General features: G+C 37.1%; 1 protein-coding gene across 1 annotated transcript in view; it reads left to right on the top strand.

Annotated features, from left to right (window-relative positions):
• ADGRA1 (adhesion G protein-coupled receptor A1) overlaps positions 1 to 22,788 on the top strand; it is a 291,575-nt gene that overhangs the window by 101,239 nt on the left and 167,548 nt on the right. The window contains exons 3-6 of the mRNA XM_064463875.1: positions 3,977 to 4,048; positions 7,846 to 7,917; positions 17,654 to 17,725; positions 18,513 to 18,676. Of these exons, the coding sequence (XP_064319945.1) occupies positions 3,977 to 4,048; positions 7,846 to 7,917; positions 17,654 to 17,725; positions 18,513 to 18,676 (380 nt within the window). The remainder of the gene's footprint in view (positions 1 to 3,976; positions 4,049 to 7,845; positions 7,918 to 17,653; positions 17,726 to 18,512; positions 18,677 to 22,788) is intronic.

Below are 22,788 nucleotides of genomic sequence, written 5' to 3'. Positions count from 1 at the left end.
CTTGAAATGGTTTGGCTTCTACTAACATTAAACTGGCCTTTTTCCTTCCTGTAGGTGATAGTTTAAGATTATCCTGTTTTTTCCTATGCGGTTACAAGTTACGGGGAAGCACAGCAGAGTTTCCATAAACTAGAACGTAGAGGATGTCAGTAAATGGAAGACCTTTTGTCTGCTTGGTTATTTTGACTGGCATTAAAACTCACCTGCCAACAGTTTGTCACCTGTACTGACTCTTTTATATTTGTCATGAACTGTTACCACTTTTGGATAGAGGAGATGATCACTTCACCTAATTACGACTTGCAGAGCACTTAGATGAGTTGTTAGTTAACGCAGAATGTGTGTAATTGTTATAAAAGTTAATTGTTAAAATTGTCAGTTTCCCCTGCCTAAAATGAGGACATTTGCTCTGACCTGTGCCTCTAAGTGGTTTTCAAATGCGTCCCAGTGTAAAGCCTGAGATAAGTCAGCATACATCCAAAGGATCTATATTGGGTGTGAGGCTTTGTTTTGTTTTCATTTGTTTGTCTTTCAAGTTTTCAGAATAAGAAGTTCACATGAGACAGTGTCTTTTCAGTCTTACCCATGTGGGCTCTGCAAGCTAAAGAACTTCCTTCAACCTGAGTAGTTACATATAACATACTGTACAAGCAAAAGGACCTACATTTCATTCATGAAGATATTGACAGTAGTGCTGCCCAGAGAAAGCTAAGGCCAGATGTTTGGTGTGAACAGAATCAGAGTAGACCAAACTGTTTAGTGTTGAGTATTTGAAGGTTTAAAGAAAAAAAAAAAAGAGGTGTTTGCCTCATCCTAAACCATCAAAGGAAAATACACTCATGTAGATTAATATTTACCAAACATATTGACTTGTCTTTGCAAGTTGGGACTCTGGAGAAGAGACTGCAGAATTTTTGTACAAACCTTTTTCTTTATGAGAGGGTGTGGGAAATTCTATCTGAAGGAGTTGTCACGACTTCTTGACCAGATGAAGGCAGAAGAAAGACGAATCTAGAAGCTACTGCTGGTACCAGGGAACTAAGGTGAAAATGTTTGACAAAATTTTTGAAAAATACTGGAATTGGAAAAATGTTTCCAATTCTTAGAGAGTGTTTTCATGATAACAAACATCATCCTTTGTATTTCATTTATGGTTCCATCAGTTACTCTCACTTTCATCCAAATGCAGTAGAAGAGGACAAAGCAAGGGAGAAAACTGCTTTGCCTGGGTTGGGGAATAGGGAGAAGGGCAGAATACCCGCAGGAAGATGGCTGTATCCCTCCTGTTGTCATGGAGGGGGTGTTGTAGCCTTCCCCTCTGTTGTCCATGGGGTTGTCGTCTGCTTTACCGGATATGAATTGGTGCAAGCATCAACCTTGACATCTGTATTTCTGCCATTTTTTTGCTTACAATTTTTCCAGGAGAAAGAGCTTAGGCCTATGCCTAAAACTAGTCATAGATTGTGCAGCTTTCTTATGAATGCTCAAATCATCATCAAGGTCCTTGCCTAAGCTCTGCCCCTTTCTGGCACCTTTACCTGTCTCCTGAACCAACACCGTCCTTTTTTATTTCCCTCCTCTGTGCCACCTTTTCTTCTCCTGGCTCTGGCTCGTGTTGGTGTTTTCTTGAGACTATGGGGAATTTCACGGGCTCTGACTGACTCCTTTTCCCCGGCAGTATAGACATACTTATCTCCGTGCTGCAGAGTAGCAGGGAAAAGCGAGAATTTCTGGGTTTTGTGCTTTTTACTAGCTTAGCAACGAGTGAGCTACTGCCATTGTGGCTTAGGCAAATAGGCATGACATGGCATGTAATGCGTATGCTTAAAGTATTTGTATATGCATATGTTCATGCATCGCTGTTCAAAAGTTACATCTGTACTGGACAACTGGAATAATTGGTGCAGTTCTAATATGTTCTTGTAATATCCATTGTATTTGTGTTGGGCTGAGATTAGCATATTTTATCAAGTGAATTTTATTTGCATAATGAACAGATAATGGTTTATTTTTAAAAATAGCAACTAAAAAAGAGGAACTTTGAGGTATCTAAAGCAAAGTAAGATAAAACCAGTAAGAAACTAAACCACTGGGTTTCAGACATGCATGGCTGAAAAATTTCCTAATATATTTCAAAGTTTTATGAATGCTTGTAACTTCAGATAAGTTACTTAATCGCAGGTACTCTTAATAATTATACCTGTGTGCTTTGCAGTACTTGCATTTTAAAAGACTTAAAGCATAGCCTGTGGTTTGATTTCAATTTTAAATAAATAGCTCCCTTATTAACTTTCTCCTGGACCTTTGCTTTTTTCAATCATGTCACAAGATCAGGAGCAACACATATTCATGATGAAAGCGCTAAATAGAGCAAGCTGGAACAAAGAAGAAATGGTAATCTAAAAATATTGGACAAGTGATGTTGCCATGTGACATACTTGCGCGTCATACCTTGGCAATTATGCGGCATAAGCTTTGAGCTTACTAGACTTTAAAAAACGTGAAGTGATTATCTAGAACCTTGTTTACAGTTAGGATTTTACAACATAAAGCAACTGAATATCTAGGTATCTTTCTAAACTGAGATGATAAGGACTTCTGGGATTTTTCTCCTTCAAAACTGCAATCTTGGTCTGCTGTGCATTTGATAGTTCTGCATTTCATATATATAAGACAAAAGGTCTTGTACATAAGGAATCAGAATCTCTTATCGCCTTCTTAAGGACTCTGAGCGTTGCATGTTGCAAGCTGAAAGCTGAACTTGACTGTTAAGGGTCTGACTGAGATCTTTGTTAGGGACAGATCACTCATCGTCATCATCGTCACTAAACCAAAATGGGTATGACACACAAAGTTTTGGAACTATTCAAATGATCTGCAAAAAATGACTACCACAACACCGAAATATTTATTTATGATTTTGACTTTGAAATTATTATATATCCTACAGTGAACTAAACATTTGGCATGAAATCTTGCCCCGTTGAGGGCAATTGCGGGTAGTGGAACCGAGATTTCACCTACTGTGCTTTTTATTTGCACTAAAATAAAAAGTAATAGGTAAGATGACTCATGTGGGTGTTGATACATCCATACTTTGGCAGAGTCAAGCAATGCATGCGCTGTAATATGCTGGAAGTGGCCAGTCTGAGAAACAGCACCGATATTATTGCGCACCAGTCGTTCACTACGAATTGCAAATTGTCAGAAGATGAACACTGACTCTACGAGAATTTACAGCACTTATCTACTAGGCCTGCTTATCTAATTGCACTGAAGGCATTTCCTCGGGGCTCACATCGTGAAGGGTCTTGAGACAATTCAGTAGTAAATCTCTGTGGGGACTGAGCTGAGAGCAATGTCATGGCCCCACGCGCTGTGCCAAGCGCAGATGAGATTACTAATGCCAGTGAAATATTCTTTATCTGCACAACAACCGATCCTCTGGATTGTCACCAAGTGCAGAATGAAGCACTTATCTGCCAAATATGAGAAATTGCTTGTATTTCAGGACAGAAACCTGACCTATCTGTTTATGTCTCACATGCCAGCTGCTTTGCCTGCTTTAGGTGGAAATGATAAATTTATTAAGTGTAAAGTGCACAACACAATGAATAAGCAAACTAAAAGGCTCTTGCTCTGCTGACTGATTATTTTATTCACTCATTGATTAAAACATTTTTCCTGGGGCAAGAATGGCTGGTAAACTTGTTTTGAAAAGTACAAATAGGACAGAATTTAAAACAAGCAAATTCTTTTTAACATCTAATCTTAACCGTCTTACTTGGAAAAATACATTTTTAAAAACTGCAAACAATGTAATGCTTTTGGTGTCACTATTTAAAATAAATTAATTCTCAGTTTTAGCTGGGAGAAACAAAGGTCAGAACTGCATTGCATTTCACAATCCTTGTATATAGCAGTAGTACAGTAGGTAAAGTGGTAATTAATTGCTCCTCCTATTATGTCTCTCTAGAGATCTGAAGAATAATTTGATCAGCACAATTGAGCCAGGGGCGTTCCATGGACTTTCAGAACTGAAGCGCCTGTAAGTGTTAATTCCATTTGGATTATTCTGAAAATTGTGTTTGTATCGACATTTCTATCCTTGGGCAACTCAAATATGCCACCAAGCAATAATCACATAAGGACACTGGCAGTAAAATTTAAAAAATCACACACTGTGCTTTTTAAATTTACCGTGCCTTTTTCTTCTTCTTTCCCTTCTTTTTTTACCTTTTCCCATTTAAAATTATCTGTCTGCTCTCCAATAAATGTTCTAACAGGTACATCTACAAAGTTAAAAACCACATTTAATTAATGACTTAGCAGACAATATATCACTATAGACATTAATCAGAAATAAGCCTAAGTGGTTTCAATATATGTGCTATGCTACGTTTTTTTGTTACACGAGTTCTGCTTTACTTTTATCATAGACAAGGTCTATAAAATAAATTCCTAGAAAGGAAATTTTCTCATGCTTTAGATACCGTCTACCATTTTCATGCCTCTCGCATTGATTCTGCTTGTTATTTTTTAGTTTTAGCATGGTTATCTAAGGAAACGAGACTTATGCAATATATTCCCTGTCCATCATTCTCGCATTCCTCCCTTTGAAAATATTCTCATAGTACTTTTGAAAGCACTGGCTGACCTTTAAGCTATGTTATCTAAGTTACTAAGATCCTACAAGTGGGCCTTTTTGCTTTGAATTAACAAGGGCTACAGACCCTCCTAAGTTCTACTCAGCCTAAAGGAAAAGAGAGATCAACCCATTTTTTAATCACACTTTTCCAAGTGACAGCATCCAAAGGTCTGTGTGCTGGCTGACAGCACACGCCAGAAATCTGCCTAGCCATCATGTACACTCGCTTATGTGTGAGGAGAAAGCCTGTGAGAAAAAAAGGATCATTTTTGTGGGATGGGAAGATTTAGATGAGAAGGAATGCAAATCCCTAGAAAAATAAATTTACAAATCCCCCTGGTTTTCTCTGAGGTTAAATTCCCGAACTGCTACGTACAGGGAGCACTGCACAACCTAACTAAAAGATTTCCATCTCTGATCAGGTAGCAGTATTTTCTAATACCAGCCACTAAGTTTTAGTGCGTTTGGGTAGAAAGCTAATGACATAATAATGATGAAGTCAGAGTAGGACATTTTTAACACAAACGAAAGCATTAGGTTGAAACTTCCTTGCTCACTGTGTATACAGGGGTGACAATACAACGAAATGATCAAAATGAGCGCTAATTGTTGCTTTGGCCGCATACTGTAATAACACAACCCTGACCTCTTGTGGGTAAACCAGGAAACCTGTGCAAGTCATGGGCCGCACATCTGAAGACGGCACAGGTGGAGCCTTGGGTCAGCCAGGAGAGACAAGTCAAGGCAGAGGAAGTCATTAGGCACGGGGAAAAGTGAGAAGAAAAGACCCTTCAGCAAACTGGCAATGGCAACGTTGAGATTTATCATGCTAGATTTCAGAGAAACCCTCATTACTGGTATGAACAAGTAACACTGGGAGCAATCTAGCGACAGGAAATCGATTAATTACTAGACTGCCACATGTTTGGTACAAACCGGTGTCATTTCATGGTAAACAAGAATACCTCCGCACTCCTTCACTGTGCAGCTGTTGGGCAGCAGGCAGTTGAGCAAAAGGAATGAATAGTGTAAACTCCTGTTGAATGCTGAATACAGTAATTACTTTAAAAGCATACTTTACATTCACGTATTCTTATTTCACATGTAAAATAAAAATGATGCTGTGAAAAGCAGAAGCTGTTGTAATATGGGCAACTGCTAGAGATACTAGCTATGGCAAGTCAGACAAACCCCAGGCTGTCAACATCAAAATGTTTTCTGTGAATGATCTGGAAAACTGTTATAATCTGTATTTGAATGACAAACTGGATTATTTCAAGGGTTTACTCAAAAAGGTACACACAAAATTGATGAAAACTGAAAATTTATGAAGCACTAAAATTATAGTACTTGGTTATTCAACAGGGGAGAATTTTTTTTTCTCTGACATTGATTTTACAAGTCAGCATTAGTAAGTTAAATGTCTTACTACTGAAAAGGAACACCAGCTTTGTACATTACAAATTGAATTATGTCCAATATAACGTGTATTAGTGTTGAGGAATGTGCAGCAAACCGTCTTTCCTTTTAGCTAATGCTTTTTTTAGAAAACGTGCTTTACAATACAGAGATTTCAGCCGCCGACATATATCTTACTGTGAAAATAACACCCATTGAAATAAACTTTGAGAAAAGGGGGTGTAGCCTTTTGCTTTGTTAAAAATACCATTGCACTGTGTGCCACACTTCGAGAAATATGCACTTGTTTTGATTAGTTTAGAGAAATTTACTTTTGCTACACAAATTATGTCCCACCCAGTGAAGCATTTCTTCCTTACGTGCTCAGACTTTGCTTAGGCAGAAGTAAAGCATTACCCATCTAAGAAGTCTGGGTAGGTTCTTGCTTAACATTTACCTCTTCTAAAGAAAGATAGATCTATACATATATGTATGAATGTTTGTCTTAAACTTGCATTTTTAGATTTTCTATGGAGCTTTCATTAGGAAAACTTAAAGAATAACACTTATATGCAATTATTGGCGTATATTGTTATCCACACTATTTTCTCAGCTGTTGCCTACTTAGTATCCCTGACAAGCATTTAAGAAATATTTTCGTTCTAATGCAATGTTTCATCGTTTAATTGTACAACAATACATTCTTTATCTGATAGAAGAAGATTTTGTAGTGAATTCAAAGATATTGCCTTCACGTTCTGGCTAATTGGGTATGTCACCATGAAAGCAATAACTGGATTTGTCAAACTACAATCTTTATTCTCCTGTTTGGTTACTTTAGTGTTCTCGTGTAACAATAGAAAAGTAGGGCATCTGCACAGTGTAACAAAGGAGTCAGATGACTACCACTGATTCTAAAACAAAAACATAGTCAGAACAATTTTAACATTTTAATGGATGTATAATCGCTTAAAATACTTACGTTACTGCAATTATTTAAAAAAACGTACTTGATAAGAAGGAAAATTTGAGTCAAGGTCGAAAACAAAACCTGTGACAATTAAACACTAGTTCAGAATGCACCAAGGGACAGTATTAATTTATTATCACAATATAACTGTTCATACGTATTTTTTGCTCCTTCCTGTAAGTAACCTATACATTATGTGGTAAGCATGATGGGTACAGAAGACATCTCACCTTTCTGCAGACAAGAGTTATGAAACATAATACCTTGTACAATTTGTGGTCTGAGACAGCCACAGTATTGCTCTTAGAAGAGCTTGCCAAGTGCTTATCAAGACTGACCTTCTTACTAGCTCAGAAATTAATTGCCATCTGGTTTCTGTGATTTCTTCAGCAAGAAAGGATGCCGTCGGTGAGATGAGGCATTAGTAAACAATAAAAATGTGTCAATTTTGGATGAATATTGCATGCAACAAAATGCATAGTATTTTTCATAAGTAAACAAACAGTTGTGAGTAATTTTGATAAAGAAAATTCTTTATGTTGGAATTTTTTGTTTGGTTGTTTTTTTTATTTGCTACATATATAAAATCACTTTTCAACGCAATTAGTATAAGTTGCAGTATGGTATGTTTAATTGTGGAACATTGCTCAATAATGTTATAAAAGTTGTTAAATCTATTTAATTCAGGTAGGTTACGTTACAGACAAAGGTGTTATTTCTCGTTTGTCTCTAAATCCCTAATTGTTAAAAATAGAGGCTGTATATGAGTATGTAGGTGTGTATATGAATAAGACAGACCTAAAGTTTCACTTTTTTTTGTCTGTTTCAGAGACCTTTCAAATAATAGAATTGGTTGCCTAACACCAGAAATGTTTGTTGGACTTAACAGCCTCCACAAACTGTGAGTATAATACCACTTTTGTTTTAAACAGGAGAAATCCAAACTGTCACATGACTTACCTGAGTACAGTTGGGAGTAGACTTTCATTTTAAGATAATTATAGGTTTTGTACTAAAAAACCCCCTTCTCTGAGCCTTTAATTGTTATAACTTGGTATTTTAAAGCTGTTGTTTCTATTTGTAATTGTAAAAGCTATCAGAATTGAAAGAATTAAATTGAATATATTTTGTTTCCATATTGAAAAGAGGCTGAATGTGACGTTTCTGTTTGAACACGTTCCTTTATTTGTGTCTTGGAAACAATCAGCGGTCAAGCACACAAATGAGACTTACACTGGTTAAAAAGACTGCGCTGCTCTTTCGATTCATTACAGATAAATCAGAATTTCATAACTTTTTTTTTTTCTGAAGTGTATTACAGCAAAAAGTAAGCATATACTGAGAAAGCAATGTAAGAAGTATCAAGTAAAAATTTGGCATATCAGGGTAGTTCAAATTGCTTTAAAAATATCAATTTAGACTGTTCATTGTGTTGTATGCTTTATTTGTCGTGGTACTTTCTGAGTCATTAGTTTATTGCATGCAGCTGCACTGGAATATGCTCTAGAGAGCAAAGCAATCAACTTACATATCCATAAGCATGCCAGAGAGCCCGTGCGATCAGTAGATTATCAGGTTATTCTAGAAAGAGCACTCAGAAAACATGAGATTTTGATAGTATACCCAGGCTGTTCAGTTTTAGGGAGAATCAGATGACCTGGAAGAAGAGGTAAAAAGTGCGATGGCGAAGTTTGCTAGTAGATACTAACTTAACCAGGGAATTAGAGACAAGGATTGACTTCAAAGGACAGAAGTAACATACAGGGCTCCATGACTAGGCAGTAAAATGGCAGCTGAAATTTAATGAAGATAAATATTAAGTGATGACAGGAAGAAAAACCAATCTGTTCTGGGCTAACCATTAAAATACAGGAAAGATATTCTGAGATTATAGGGGATAATGCCATGAAAGCATCTGCTCAGTATCATTTAAAAATATATTAGAGAGTATTATTAAAGGAAGAGAGAACAAATCAGAGAGCATCCATTGTTATACAACAAAAAGCAAAGAACCTGCATTTTTAATAATGTGGGAGATTCCTGTCTGCTCATCTCAAAAAGATGGCCAAAACTAGAAAGGGTTCAGAGAAGGACAAAAAGGAATGGCCGAAGTTGTGGTACAGCATAGGTAAATACTCGGAACGAGTAAGGTGGCTGCAACTTTCCTGGCTGGGAAAGGGACAATTTGCAGGAAGGGTCCTGGTTTAAATGGACATTTGGCCAGACCCGGGAAGGCTCTGTATCTTCTTTCACATGTGTCCTCATTCCTGAATGGGAAATAAATTCCTATACTGCATCACAGTGCGTTACAAATCTCATCCTTTATTGTCTTCCTCTCCCGCCAGTTCTGGCATTTCCTGGATAGAACAGGGAAATCTTTCTAGAAAGATCTGCCAGGAGGTCAAGATAACACCAAGTAAAATGCTGAAATCTGGCATACTTACTGATCGCCAAATCTTCTCTGGCGAGTAACTATGCCAAATCTTCTCTGATGAAAAGAGGGGAGAACAGATGATGGGAACAGCCTTGATGGCATGTTGATGAACAGGTATGGACTGCCCCTCTTTTTACTCATCTTGGATGAGTTGTCAAACCGGGCAATCCCAACTCACCTACCGAGGGTTGCTGGCTCTCCTTTTGTTGCGCACAGTGAACGTGACTGTGACTATAGCCAGATTACCACAGGAGGTATGTTTAATTCAAAATGGTGAAGTTAACTTATTAAGTAGAAGGTACTTCTAGATGCTAGGAACAACCTCAGTAGAAACTGTTCAAGTCCCTGCTCTCTCAGGAAAACATGTCAAAAAATTCCATTCGTGAATCTTCCAGACTCCATCTGAAAAACTAATTAGAAGTTAAATACAGAACTTCAGACTGGAGATGGTAAGGAACAAATTCAGTCACAGTGAGCGTACAACATGTCATCTGTGACAGTGTTTGGCTGTACTATCCCTTTCCTCTGAAGGCCAGGACATCTCTGCATCCCTCACTGATACCAGAGGTGTCAGAAAGAGGCACGAGAAGCTTGCGAAATGCCGTCTAGTTACCAGGCTGATCAAACCCCACACCATTACAGTTTCATTTTGTAAAACCGATTTGCCATATCCCTGCTTGTTCTAGTAACCTGTACCTGTCCCAGTGCTGGTGAATCTTTTCTGAGCATGTAGATCCAGAGAAAGTCCCACCAGTTTCCTCTACGCTATCCTTAGCGCTGTATTTTCTTTCATCTAATCTTTTTGTGTATCCTAAATAATATTTACCTTTTCTTCAAGTTGGGGCTGACTTTCCTTTCCAAGTGGGTGTAGTTCCAGGGCTTTCTGTACCGTTTTCCTTCTGAGGCCCCAGTTTATAGCAGAAATTCAAATTACACCATTCTTAAAGGTACTACTTAAGTGACGGTCTTGTTACACCCTTCATTTTAATAATATTATTTAATGAAAATAGTAGACCTCTCATCTTCAAGAACATTCACCTCTTCTTGTATTTCTCTTAAGATTCACCAGTCCTTGGTTTTGTTATTACCAGATTTCATTTTCACATGCTTAGATTGCTGAGTCAGAGTCATTACTGAAAGCACAAAATTCAATCCGTCACAAGACTGTCTCCACAAAACACCAGTAATGGCTCACTCCCCTCCCTCTATCCTGTCCATTATCCTACAGTGCCTTACAATAAATGTATTTAATGCCAGGTTCTTCACACTTTTATGGATGTTATGACCACGTGTCAGTGGAAAAAATGATGATTCTGGTAACTGTAGACCTGTTAGTCTGGCCTAGTTGTATTTGATGCAGTAACTGAGAGAGTTTTGAAAGAAAGAAAAATGGAAAAAGAGGTTGGCAAATGAGGAAAAAATCAATATGCATCTATTGAATATGTATCATGTAGTCATATAAAAAGATCACTAATTTTCTAGACAAGGAAAATAATTTACTGATTTTAGTATACACCTAACATAATAATGCATAAGCAGTCAAAACCAATGAAAATTTATACAAGTGTTTTCGTGTGAGTGGAATTAGCCTAGAAGGCCTCTAGTTGCCCAGGTATTTTTTGGATTTTAACTAGTTCTGCAGATCAGTAGTTATACTGTAGGTGGTCTTGGGAAGGATCATTTCCAGAATTTAATGAATGCTTTTCCCATAAACACCTATAGTCTAAATGACCAACTTACTGAACAGAATAGAAAACAGTAGTAATGGGATATATTAAGGCCATATATAATACCTACTTTTTATTCATTTTCTTACTTATAGTATAGTAGCATTGTTAAAGTGTCTTTTGCACCTTATTTTAGTATACTCTCAATGTTCAGCTTAGTTTTTGGTAATTCTATGATTCGTATCTTTTTGCTAAGTTCTTCCTGTTCATTATACTCTCTCTAATTCTTTGATCTTTTTAAAACTTGATTTTATTTTCAAGATTTAAGATTTGGTTATCGATCCATTTAGTCTATCTTCCATTTTTTTTATTTGGGTTTCAAATTGCCTTCCTACCACCGACTTAACAAATGGAGCCATCCTGCATTCCAGTTCATGTACTTTAGCAGTTCTTCACTAGTTACTTCATTTATTATTTTTTTTATTTCAAAAGTCTGTCCTTTGGAAATCAGAAGCATGGTAATAGATAAATCTAAATTCCCCTTTCATCTGGAGTAAAACAGTTCATGATTGCTAAGTGAAAAATTATGGCTTTCTCTTTTATAGGGACTGTCCTCCTTACCAAACCAAAGTCAAGACTACCATTACTCTTGTTGGGTCAGTGATTATTTTGTGAAGAAATACAACCAGAATCTCAATCAAGAGGAACTGTTCCCTGCTGTTCATAGTATCATTTGTTCCTCGATCTCAGAAATCTCGTATAATAATGCTGATAGTAATTATTTGAGCAGGGATCTCAGTTTGCCTCTGGTGTAAGAACTGGTGATTGCTCATTGCCTGTAAGCCAATGCCACCTGGTACTTCTCTAACACCTTCTAGCTTTTTTCCCCTTGGAATTTCATACAAACTTCCCACGTGAAACTTTTTATCATTTTAGAATACAATAAGTCACCTTTCCATTTTTACTGATAACTCTGCATGGGGTTTACTTGTCATTTCAGGGGTATGAGGAAGCTATTCTTGGAAAAGGTTATGGATAAGCGTTTGCTTAGTGTAACATCAGTGTATTTAATTGAATCAAGGAAAGATGCCAAGTTCTTAAACATGGAACTGGTTTTAGAGCCATCAAGTGTGGTTTAGATTACTGAAGGAGCAATATAAAGATATATACAAATGCGTTGATTTATGTAGTTGTTGATTGTGGTAATTAGAGCTCTCCCGTGTTACTTTAGTGTAGAGATGAAGTACAGAAGGATCTTTGCAGGCTGTTATCAAAACCAGTAGGGAGAGCCGTGAGTCCGCTGGAAGGAGCAAAGGACATAAATCTTTTCATGCACCTTCTGTGAAGTACAGAGGTGAGGTTTTCTTATACTGTTTACAAGCACAAAATGAGGTGAAACAAAATAACACGTTTCACTCAATCTTATAAGTCTAATTCAGTTTGAAAAAAAATTGAATTAGAGCTGAAATATCAGCTCTGTGCCCAAACCGACATAGGATATTTAACCAAATGCTGTGATGCATATATCTAAACTGAGTAGGGTGAAGGTATGTTTAAACACTCACTAAAATGAAGGATGAGAACTGCCTCAGCTTCCAGGGATAATGCAAACACTCTTCAAAGGGCTTGGTGATTCTGTGCAGTCTATTTTAGAACAGGACAACCTCCAGGATTCTTGAATTAATAAAAAATGAATTAGTTGAATCATCTAGTATTGTTTTGAAAACATGTGCACATAGAGAAACCACAAAAATGTTAAGCTTCTTGATAATGTAGAAAGGGAGTTTTATGCAGATTGCAGTCAGGATGCATATTTCATTGAAAACGAATTGAATTTGAAGTTACTAATGAAATCTAAAATTTCACACTGCTCCTGAAATTACTGCAGCCAGTGAGTTGTGATTATGTTCCTTGAGACTGATCTAATTTTTACACCTTCTTGGATTTGGTGATTTGTACTCTGGAAGATGATTCCAAAATGCTTTCATATCATATGGCACATGCTGCTGACAGTGCCTCAGACAGTGTAAAGAGAAGATTTATTATGTCTTCTAAGATATTAGCTTAACTTTTTTTGTTTATATATTACCCTTTGGCTGTGTTTACGCTGTGATGAGGTGCACATATTCTAACTAGGAGTGACATAATTGAATGCAACAAATCTTCCAAATCTCCTTTGGCCCCTCAGTGGCCATGTTTCAGTGCTTTGTTCCAGAGTTATGTATGCAAATATATTTCTGCTAGGTAATGGAGCTGCCATCCACATTAATTCTGTTTATATTTAATCTAAGTATCAGGAGCTGTGGAATACTGAGATGGTGCCACTGTACTGATACACCAGATTTCATTTTTTTTCAGTCCCCCATAAGCTAGCCCTTCAGGTTTTGAAATGCTGCAGCCTTAAACTTGTGTCAACAAGCAGGTACTGCTGGATCTTCCTTTTGGAAGTTCAAAACAGGACTTCCTCCTTCCTTCCAACTGTTTGATTAAAGTACATCTGATTTATTCTTCATCCTGCCTCTGAATCAGCAGCAGCAGTTAGCTTTATGATAATATTATACCATAAATTCTTGTGTGACTTTCTTGCTGTCATTGAAGCAACTAACCACTTTGTTTGGTGCCAGAGATAATGTACAAAACCAGCAACATAGCGAATCAAACAGACCCCAAGAATATATGCACCGTAACCTGCCCTCTCTGTATTTCTGTTGTCATTCTTCTCCCCTCCTATCCCAGCCTTTTTGCACAGAAGATCAGTCTGTCACCCTTGCATTCAGCTTTTGCTTTTTAATACTGCTCATAAGAGTGAAGCATCCTTCATAGTCATATACTCCTGCTTCTACCTTGTTGTGGTTTAACCCCAGCCGGCAGCTAAGCCCCACACAGCCGCTCAGTCAGTCTCCTGCAGCGGGATGGGGGAGAGAATTAGAAGAGTAAAGTGAAGCAACTCATGGGTTGAGATAAAGACAGTTTAACAGGTAAAGAAGCGCCACGCACACAAGCGAAGCAAGACAAGGAATTCATTCACTACTTCCCATGGGCAGGAGGTGTTCAGCTGTCTCAGGGAAAGCAGGGCTCCATCACGCGTAACGGTTACTTGGGAAGACAAATGCCATTGCTCTGAACATCCCCCACCCCCCATCCTCCTCCTTCCCCCAGCCTTATACGTTGAGCATGACGTCATATGGTGTGGGACACCCCTTGGGTCCGTTGGGGTCACTGTCCCGGCTGTGTCCCCTCCCAGCTCCCTGTGCACCCCCCCCTCGCTGGCGGGGTGGGGTGAGAGGCAGAAAAGACCTTGACTCCGTGTAAGCCCTGCTCAGCAGGAACTAAAACACCCCTGTGCTACCAACACTGTTTTCAGCACAAATCCAAAACACAGCCCCATGCTAGCTACCAGGAAGAAAATTAACTCTATCCCAGCCAAAACCAGCAGAAACACATATTTTGCCTCAAAACAGTCCTTTGAGACATGTAACTCCCTTTGACTGTTTTATGGCATTTGTCATTTATATTAAAGCTTTTCATAAAAGTGTTTTATTAATTTCTGTAAAAGCACAGGAGTATTTGGTATATGAAAAAAATAAGTGTAGGACCTTATACGTAAGACTAAAATGTTTTACCTCTGATATAACAGAAAGCACATGGTTCTGTTAATGGAGTAAGTTAATGGCACAGTAAGTGCTATCAGCTTTAGAGTGCATTAATTTGTTATGTTGGAAATGTTTGCAAACTAGGTGATACAGATGTTTTCAGAACAAATGTCCTTTTAAATCAAGCTAGGCTGGGTTTTTAGGATATCTGAAATGGCAGAATTTCACAACACTGCATTTGGAGATATTTTAATATATAACATAATTTACGTGAACTGACAGAAACAGGCATTTGCAGGGTGCTGCAGATATCTAGGTCAGAAATGCATGTGTTAGTGGGGTGATTTGAGAAGATTTCTGAAAGTTTTGTTAGAGAAGAATCTATTCCCACTGCTGGAGATCCAGATATTGTAATTATGTGTTTCTTGGGCATAGAAATGTATTCCTTTATGACTTACAGAGCACTGTGAACATGATCCTAGTTTGCTAATTATTAGTATCAATACAAAAACTTGAAACCAGGTCATTGCTAGAAGAATATGAAAGAATATGGAATATTGGCTTGCTGGCTTTGTGCTGACTATTGAACTGTCAGAGACTCAATTATTCCAGCACTTGGCAAAACCACCGAAGAAAATGGTTACATACTTCTCTGTCATGATAAAAAGAAACCATAAATCTGTACGTGGAACATCAGTCAGGAATTTTTAGGTTAACACAGCATAGGTCAGTTCTGGCTAGACATGTTGGTGCATTTGGCAGGACGTATGGAAGGTACATAGATTCAGTAGATACAGAACGGGCATCACTGGCAGGCACATAGTTACCATACATCTGCTGAACACTGCTACATCAGCTGTGGAAATGGCTTACAGTTTTTTCCTGATTCCCAAAATATTGACCAGACGTAAAGCCTTCCTTTGGTCCAAACAGAATTACCAAACTTCAGATTTGGTGTTGCGTTTGTTTTGTTGTATGAAGCCCAGATAGCTATTTAATGGAAAAGAGGGGACTTGCATCAGATGGGAAGTGTTGTCCTACTGCAGTGGGGTGAGGCAGAGAAAAGAAACCCCTCGTATTTCTGCCCTCTGGCTGCCGTCCATGCAAGCCTGGGCAGGTTACTTTCCCCATCCTTCAGTTCCCCATGATTGTCCTCTGTCAGAAGGTTTATACTGCTGTAACTGCTTTCCTATTAGTGGAAACGCTTCTGACTTACCTCAGTGTAAATGTCAGGGTTATCAGTTTCTGATTTAGTCCGTATAACGTCCCGGTTCACTGAGCTGCATCAGCATATGCCTGGTCAGAGCTAATATCCAATAAGCACATGAGTAGATCCATTTAATTTTAAGTAAAGAGGTAACTGAGTCTTTGTAAAATGCTCAATATTTTTAGTTCCTGGTGGTAAATCCAAAATATTAAAGGTTATAGGGATAGGTAGCTACACGCAAACATTCTTTTCCACCTTTAGACATAACTACACTTGAAGAGACACTTGAAAGCTTTTCCATTCCCAAAAGATTTGCACCACAACGTCAATCATATCAACACATCTCATCATCACTCAATAAAATGAGAAATAATTTCACTTAACATTGCTGAGCCAGTTCATTTTTCTGTATTAGTAGAATTTTGCTTTAAACTACCATGAAAATTTGAAGTGTTCAAAGTTAATTTTCCTTTTAGTTTTTTTCATTATTTCAGTGGTGAAAAATTAATTGTGTACAAAAATAAGATTAGTTATTGTTTCAAGAATGCTCCAGAACTTTAAGAAAGTAATTTATGAATTAGCAATATTTTATCTTCTTTCTTGAATTCATTGATTCATATGTATCTGTACAGGTTTCTGTAGAATGCATGGTTTATGAGATTTTTGTTCTTCCTTACTTTACGAAGCTGCCTCAGATCTTTTGCAGCTTGGTAGATTCCTCACTGGTGGAACACTGCTCCCAATCTGAGTTTCTAACTTCAATTTGGTATACGTTCTTTACTTTGTAGACATAAGAGAATTAAAATCGATAATTATAAAACCACCCTTTTTAATGAAAAAGTCATGAAACCGTTTTCTTTGCCAGTCTACATTAATTTTTTTTATATGTAACAACAAACGTCCAGTGAAGAGATCTGAAATTTCGCTGATAGATGAATTTTGTAGCAATCCTTAAATTCAGAAATGTAGGCTTCAGGCACTGGATAGAAAGCAACATATATCAGTCTTGGATACTGCACTAATTTTTCAGTTGACTGGCATAGAAAAAGACGGTATTACTTGACAGTAAGCATTTACCTTTTATACTGTTAAGGCACTGGCAGAGGAACACCATTAAACCAGGCAAACTTAAGTTGCATCTGTTTGCAAGTATTCAGCTTAATCCATTCAGCCATCAGGACAAGAAATAATAAAACGGTAGTTAAAATGGAAACGTCCTTAATTTAAGGAAGGGAAAAGTCAGTTTGGTTATAGTCCTTTGTAATAAAACTATTTGTGTAGTTACTTTGAAAAGCCGTTACTGTTTTAGGGAATTGCTTGAGTTCTTCTGAGCGTTGCTAAATTAAGACACTGTTTTTATTTATTTACCTTGAAGTGTCATTCTACATCCGCTATAAAAATACAACATAGGTCTCACTGACTGATCATTGTGTGAACATTTTCAGTTAAATTCTAGAATAGTCTCTCCTAGAATTCAATTAAATATGTAGAAATATTCCTGTTTGTTAGACTAAGTGAATTGTATGTATACCTGCTCTGAAAATGAAAGTAGTAAAAGTGTATGATTTGGTTTGAATATTGCTGTCATTTACAAGAAAGCAATGTAAAAATTTAAATGTTTTTACTCTTGTCAGGAAAGCAGAATTTTTTAATTAGCATTGGGAAAATTATACTCTATAACAATTTTGTTTTCTTCTTGTATTTGTCATAACTGACTGTAATTTGCTTTTTTCTAGGAATTTGTCAGGGAATATTTTTTCAAGTCTCATGAATGGACTTTTTTCTGAGCTGCTAGCTCTGAAAGCACTGTAAGTATGTTTCCTTATGTTCGGAAATCTTCTGAAATATTCAAGAAAGACATTAGAATAAACATAGCAGAATTGAATATGAAATCAAAAAGGTTGTTTCTAGCAATGAATTCCAGCTGCAAAATGTGTGGCATTTTGTTATCAACGTCTGTCTCACTGTTGGTGAGCTGCCATCTTCTCCCTGTCCAGTGAAATGGACAGTGCTGACGACTTGACGCTGTTCCTGACTAGCCCAGCCTAGCCATCCTGACTAGCATCCCTGGGTTTTTTTTTCCATTATGATCTTTTACCTGTCCATATTTTAATGCATTACATCATATAATAACTCTAAATACACAAAACCATTCATGTTAAATATTTTTCCTGCAATTATAATAACAATTCCCAGTTATTTATATTAAATGTACCTCTCTGAGATCTAAAAATGTATACTGGGTGCTTCCATGGTCAAGTTTCTACTTAAAAGAGTTTTTAGTAAGTGAAAGTATATTATAGTGTGACTTTCTACAGTAGCACATACTCAAATTTAATTCAGTGGTCGGTGATGCTGTTCTGTAAGTAAAAGCAGAATTTTGGCAGAATGTCTTGGAAGTCATTAACAGTGGGACAGTGTGTATTAGTTCTCCTAGGACATTGTTATAGTTTTACATCTATAATTATACTTCCATAGTTATGCATCTATCTAGAATTAGTTCTCGTTGGAGTTAGATAATCTGAATCTAGCAGAAGAACGTACGTTTATGAAAATTGCATGTGTACAACTTGTGATCTTTCTTTGCCTTTCTAGACATTTCAACACCGATTCACTCATTTGTGACTGTAATCTAAAATGGGTCTTGCAATGGGCCAGAAATGCTTCCGTTCGAATAGCGGAGGAAACAGTTTGTGCTTACCCCAGCGCTTTACAAGGACTGTCATTTCGTAACCTGAAGGAAAACCAGCTGATATGTGGTAAGCTGTACTCTCATTTAACGTTACAGATCGAAGTGGAGTCCAGAGCAAATACTAAAAACCAGAAATGATGTGGGGGAAAAAAAAAAATAGAAAGAGTAATAAATCTGACTTGCTTATAGGAACAAGAAATTCAGCTATATGGCACAGAAAATACAACTAAGATTGAAAGAGAATGGAAAAAAATACAAGTTTCTTATTTCACACAATATGATATATATATATATATATTGCAAGAACACCACTGTCCTGTCTATGTATTAGGTAACATGTAATTATGATTTAAAACGTTAACCCACGAGGGTAGCTGTACATTTGAGTGCTGCACAAAACTGAGGATTCCTACGGGGATTTACAGAGTGTTGCTTTCAGGTTCTGTCTCTGACAGTGCGGCATAAATGTCAGATTTCATTCTTGTATTTTTCATTTTTATAAACCTGTAGCTATACATTTTAGCATTGCATCCTGGAGATGATAAGAATTTTACAGTAAGCTTCAGTTAGGCGAATTCTGTGTTTGAAGATCTATAAGTGAATCACTTTTTGAAAAAGATTTTGCACCATAGCAAACCTGACTGATATGGTGTGAGGAAGGAAACAGAAAAAATATGAACGAGTAAAGAAAATTCCTCTCACACTGAGCACTGTCTAGCAAAGAACAGACAAACCCAGAAATTCTAAAAGTATCACATACTGCAGAGAAAAAATCTTTGCCTAAGATGATGCTGGTAGGCTCCGTAATCAGAAGTATAATTTCACACATACTTCATTAATCACAGAGTCTTTGAATCTTTGACTTTCCTGAATGACAGAAAATTGCTGGGACTGTGACTTTGCTAATGACTTACAGAAACAAAAGGAAAGTCATGCTTTTATCCTAATAACCACAAGAGGAACGGTGTGTGTTGCTAACACATTTATAGCACAGGGGGGATGAGGGTTGACTGGAGCAATAACAAAAAATTTGGTTTTAACAACAACAACTACAGATATTTACAAGTTGGGAGAGACGTGAAAGGATGTGAATACCAGCTACAGACGTTCCATTGGCTGAATTGTTAAGGAAACACAGATAAGTGTCTGGAGGCAAATAAGGAACGAGCTCTTGCCAGCAAAAGGCAGAGGAGCTTCCAGTAGCCTGTATTATTGAACATTTGAAAATCTGCAATGCATCTCAACCATCAAGCTGCCATTTTATAGAGACCCAGCATGGGCAGCTTTGTAGAGATCCATTTCCCAGCAGGAAAAGTCCTTTCTGAAAATGCTGGAGTGATCAGAAGAATCAATTAAGGACTGTTAATTGGTATTTCCAGGTTGCCAATGAATATGAGCCTGTGAATTTTAGAGGGGAAATGAAAGCCATTTCTCAGAATTTCATATTTTAATTCCTAATAGGACTCCTTGCCACACTTCTGATACAGAATTTATAAGGCCTGTCTAGTTCCCACTGCTATTTTTAATGTCCACAGAACACTTGGCAAGGTTTCTAATGACTGCCAATAGCTTGACACCGCTTTTAATATCCACAGAGATCTTCACAGTGATTATATTTGCTGAGCCTTCCACCAGCTCTGTAGTGTCTGCCAGGTACTTCACGGTGCTCAAATATCTGTTGGGCAGCTCATGGTACCCACAACATTTAGCAATTTCATTTTCAGTAACTTAATTTGAACTTAGGTATAATAGAAGGCTGCCTGGCACCAAAATAATAGCAACTATTGAGAAGGTTTTAAGAACATTCTATGATTCTATGAATATCTGTTGAAATATATACAGAACTAATAAAATGAAAGATATCTTAAAGAAAATATTAGGAAGTGGTTTAAAAATGAAAAACTCCTGCATGTGAACATCTTCAATACTGTCAGACATTTGTATTTATTGTTACTGGTCTTCATTCTACATGCCATAAGAGGTCATGAGGTATCATGGTCACAGGATGAGCAAAGAAAAGAAGAATGGAAGGGAAAACATAAAAATAAAAATAGAAGGGAAATGGCAAAGATCTTTGCAGGCAGGGTCCATGTGAAGAGGAAGCAAGACAGTAAAAAAAAATTCTGAATAACTGCAGGGGGCAGTTTGCCATGAGCTTTTTAGATTTATTTTACAGTTTGATGGGAGAATAAATAATCTTTCAAATTTCTCTCTGGCAAATCTTTCTCATGCATCTGAGAACTCAAGATAGTTAAAGAAATCACCCATTGAAAACAGTTAAAAACCTGCTTTGATGTTTTTATAAGAGTCAATTTAACTCCACAATTTTGAAATTCACAGGATTCTGCTTGCGTAGTTCATTAACAGATTATAAGAGCTACTTAAATATTCTTTAAAAAACTTTCCAACTCCCAGAAATGTTCAGCTAGAAAACAGTTTTTGACAATGTTGGGAATAAGGAAAAATAATGTGATGATAAAAGATAGTTTTGCCTTTGCCTTAATTACGAGAGACTGCAGTGAATTCACAACAGTAAGGACCGAGTATATTTCTGGAAAGTGATTGTGAAATTGGCTTCATGCAGTGCCTTATTACTGTTTCTCCATGACTCCAGATAAACTTACTCCATTTACAGGAGGAAAATTACATTTTCCTGAATACCAGTGCTATAAATTCCACCTGAGGTCTGAGAGCAGTCAGTGGTTTTCCCTTGCACACATCAGCGTCAGAAATGGATTCTGTAGGCCAAATTCTTCACTCAGGAAAGACCTGTATGAGGTTTTGTCTTAAGGAGATTATGAAAGATTGCTCTTAAAGCTGGGTTTTGATTACTTACACTGATGAATTGAGATATTAGAATTTAGTTTCTCAGTCTCAAAGCTGTATTGATCTATTGAACTCACAGCACTAAGCAGTAAAAGTTCATTTGTTCTGCAAATTACAATTGACATATAATTCTGATGAAGCCTTTTTCTGTTAGAAAATGTTGACTCATCAAAACAGATGTTTGAAAGAGTGCTGACTTTCTTGTCTCCCCCAATTAGACTTTTTTTAAAGTTTAGAAAGTAGTTGGCATAATATCAATATTTTTTAAATAAATGATTTGGCTGAAAAAGGTGTAAAATTTACTAAATTATACAAAAAATATTGCGAAGGTCAAAATATAAAAATAATGTTATAGTGCTTTAAGACATAATTATTTATTTATTTCCACCACAAAGAAAATGACATAATTCTCCTGGGACACAATATCGTTTCTCATGCAGGTCTCCTAGAAAGTGAAATATTGTTTTTTTAATATATGTTTTCTCTACAGATGTTTATAAATAAATAATTGGGACCATGCTATCACCTTCTTTGAATTAAAAAAAAAAATTATTTAAACGTAAGAATATATAGGAGCATACTGAAAAATACGTTTTTTTGCTTAGAGTGTAATGCATTTAAACATAATTGATTACATTTTTATTCCTTAGCATTATGCATTTTTCTGTGCAGAGAGTGGATAGGTTTAGTTCCTTTCTTGGTGTCAGTAGCTTTTCGGCTTGTCTTCTGTCCGATCGTGGTCATCATATTGTTGTGTGGACTTTTTTCCTATAAAGCAGACAGGTTAAAAGAACTAGATGTAGTATCTTGTCAGTTCTCAGGAAGTCTAAATGTAGAGAAGCCTAGATTTTTTCCGAAGCCTCTTTTCTGTACTTGAGCAGGTGGTTTGATACACACACGTCTGCACCACCTCATCACAGGGCTTTCAGGCAAGCTAGTTTTGCCACATGTCACCTTTCCTGTTCCTGTTGTCCTTACCTTCCTCAGCAGTGTGCCGTAGGGAGTCTGGCAGGGAGTCTGGTAAAGCAATGTGCAACAGCCTTGGGTGGCTCTCAGGCCGTGTTCGCAGAGCTCGTTCCAGCCCTTTGCGTCTGACCCTTTCATGAGGAACGGGCTAAATGTAGTCCCCCAAAACTATGTTTACCCTCTTTATCTGTGATGGAAACACCTACACGAATCTTTTCCTTGGAAGAAATGAATCAGTTGCTTTTATCTTTATTGCTTCCGACCCAAATTTTTCTTAGTTTCCCACTTCCTTATTTGCTAGGTTGTATTGAATGTGAGAACATATCCTTGCAGGTTGAACTGCTTCAACACAGAACTGTAGGACAAGAGCGAAAAGAAGTTCTAAGA

Source organism: Phalacrocorax carbo, chromosome 12, assembly GCF_963921805.1.
Source record: "Phalacrocorax carbo chromosome 12, bPhaCar2.1, whole genome shotgun sequence".
Taxonomy (NCBI): domain Eukaryota; kingdom Metazoa; phylum Chordata; class Aves; order Suliformes; family Phalacrocoracidae; genus Phalacrocorax; species Phalacrocorax carbo.
The sequence above is the reverse complement of the archived record's forward strand: the minus strand, read 5'-3'. Positions and strand labels throughout refer to the sequence as shown.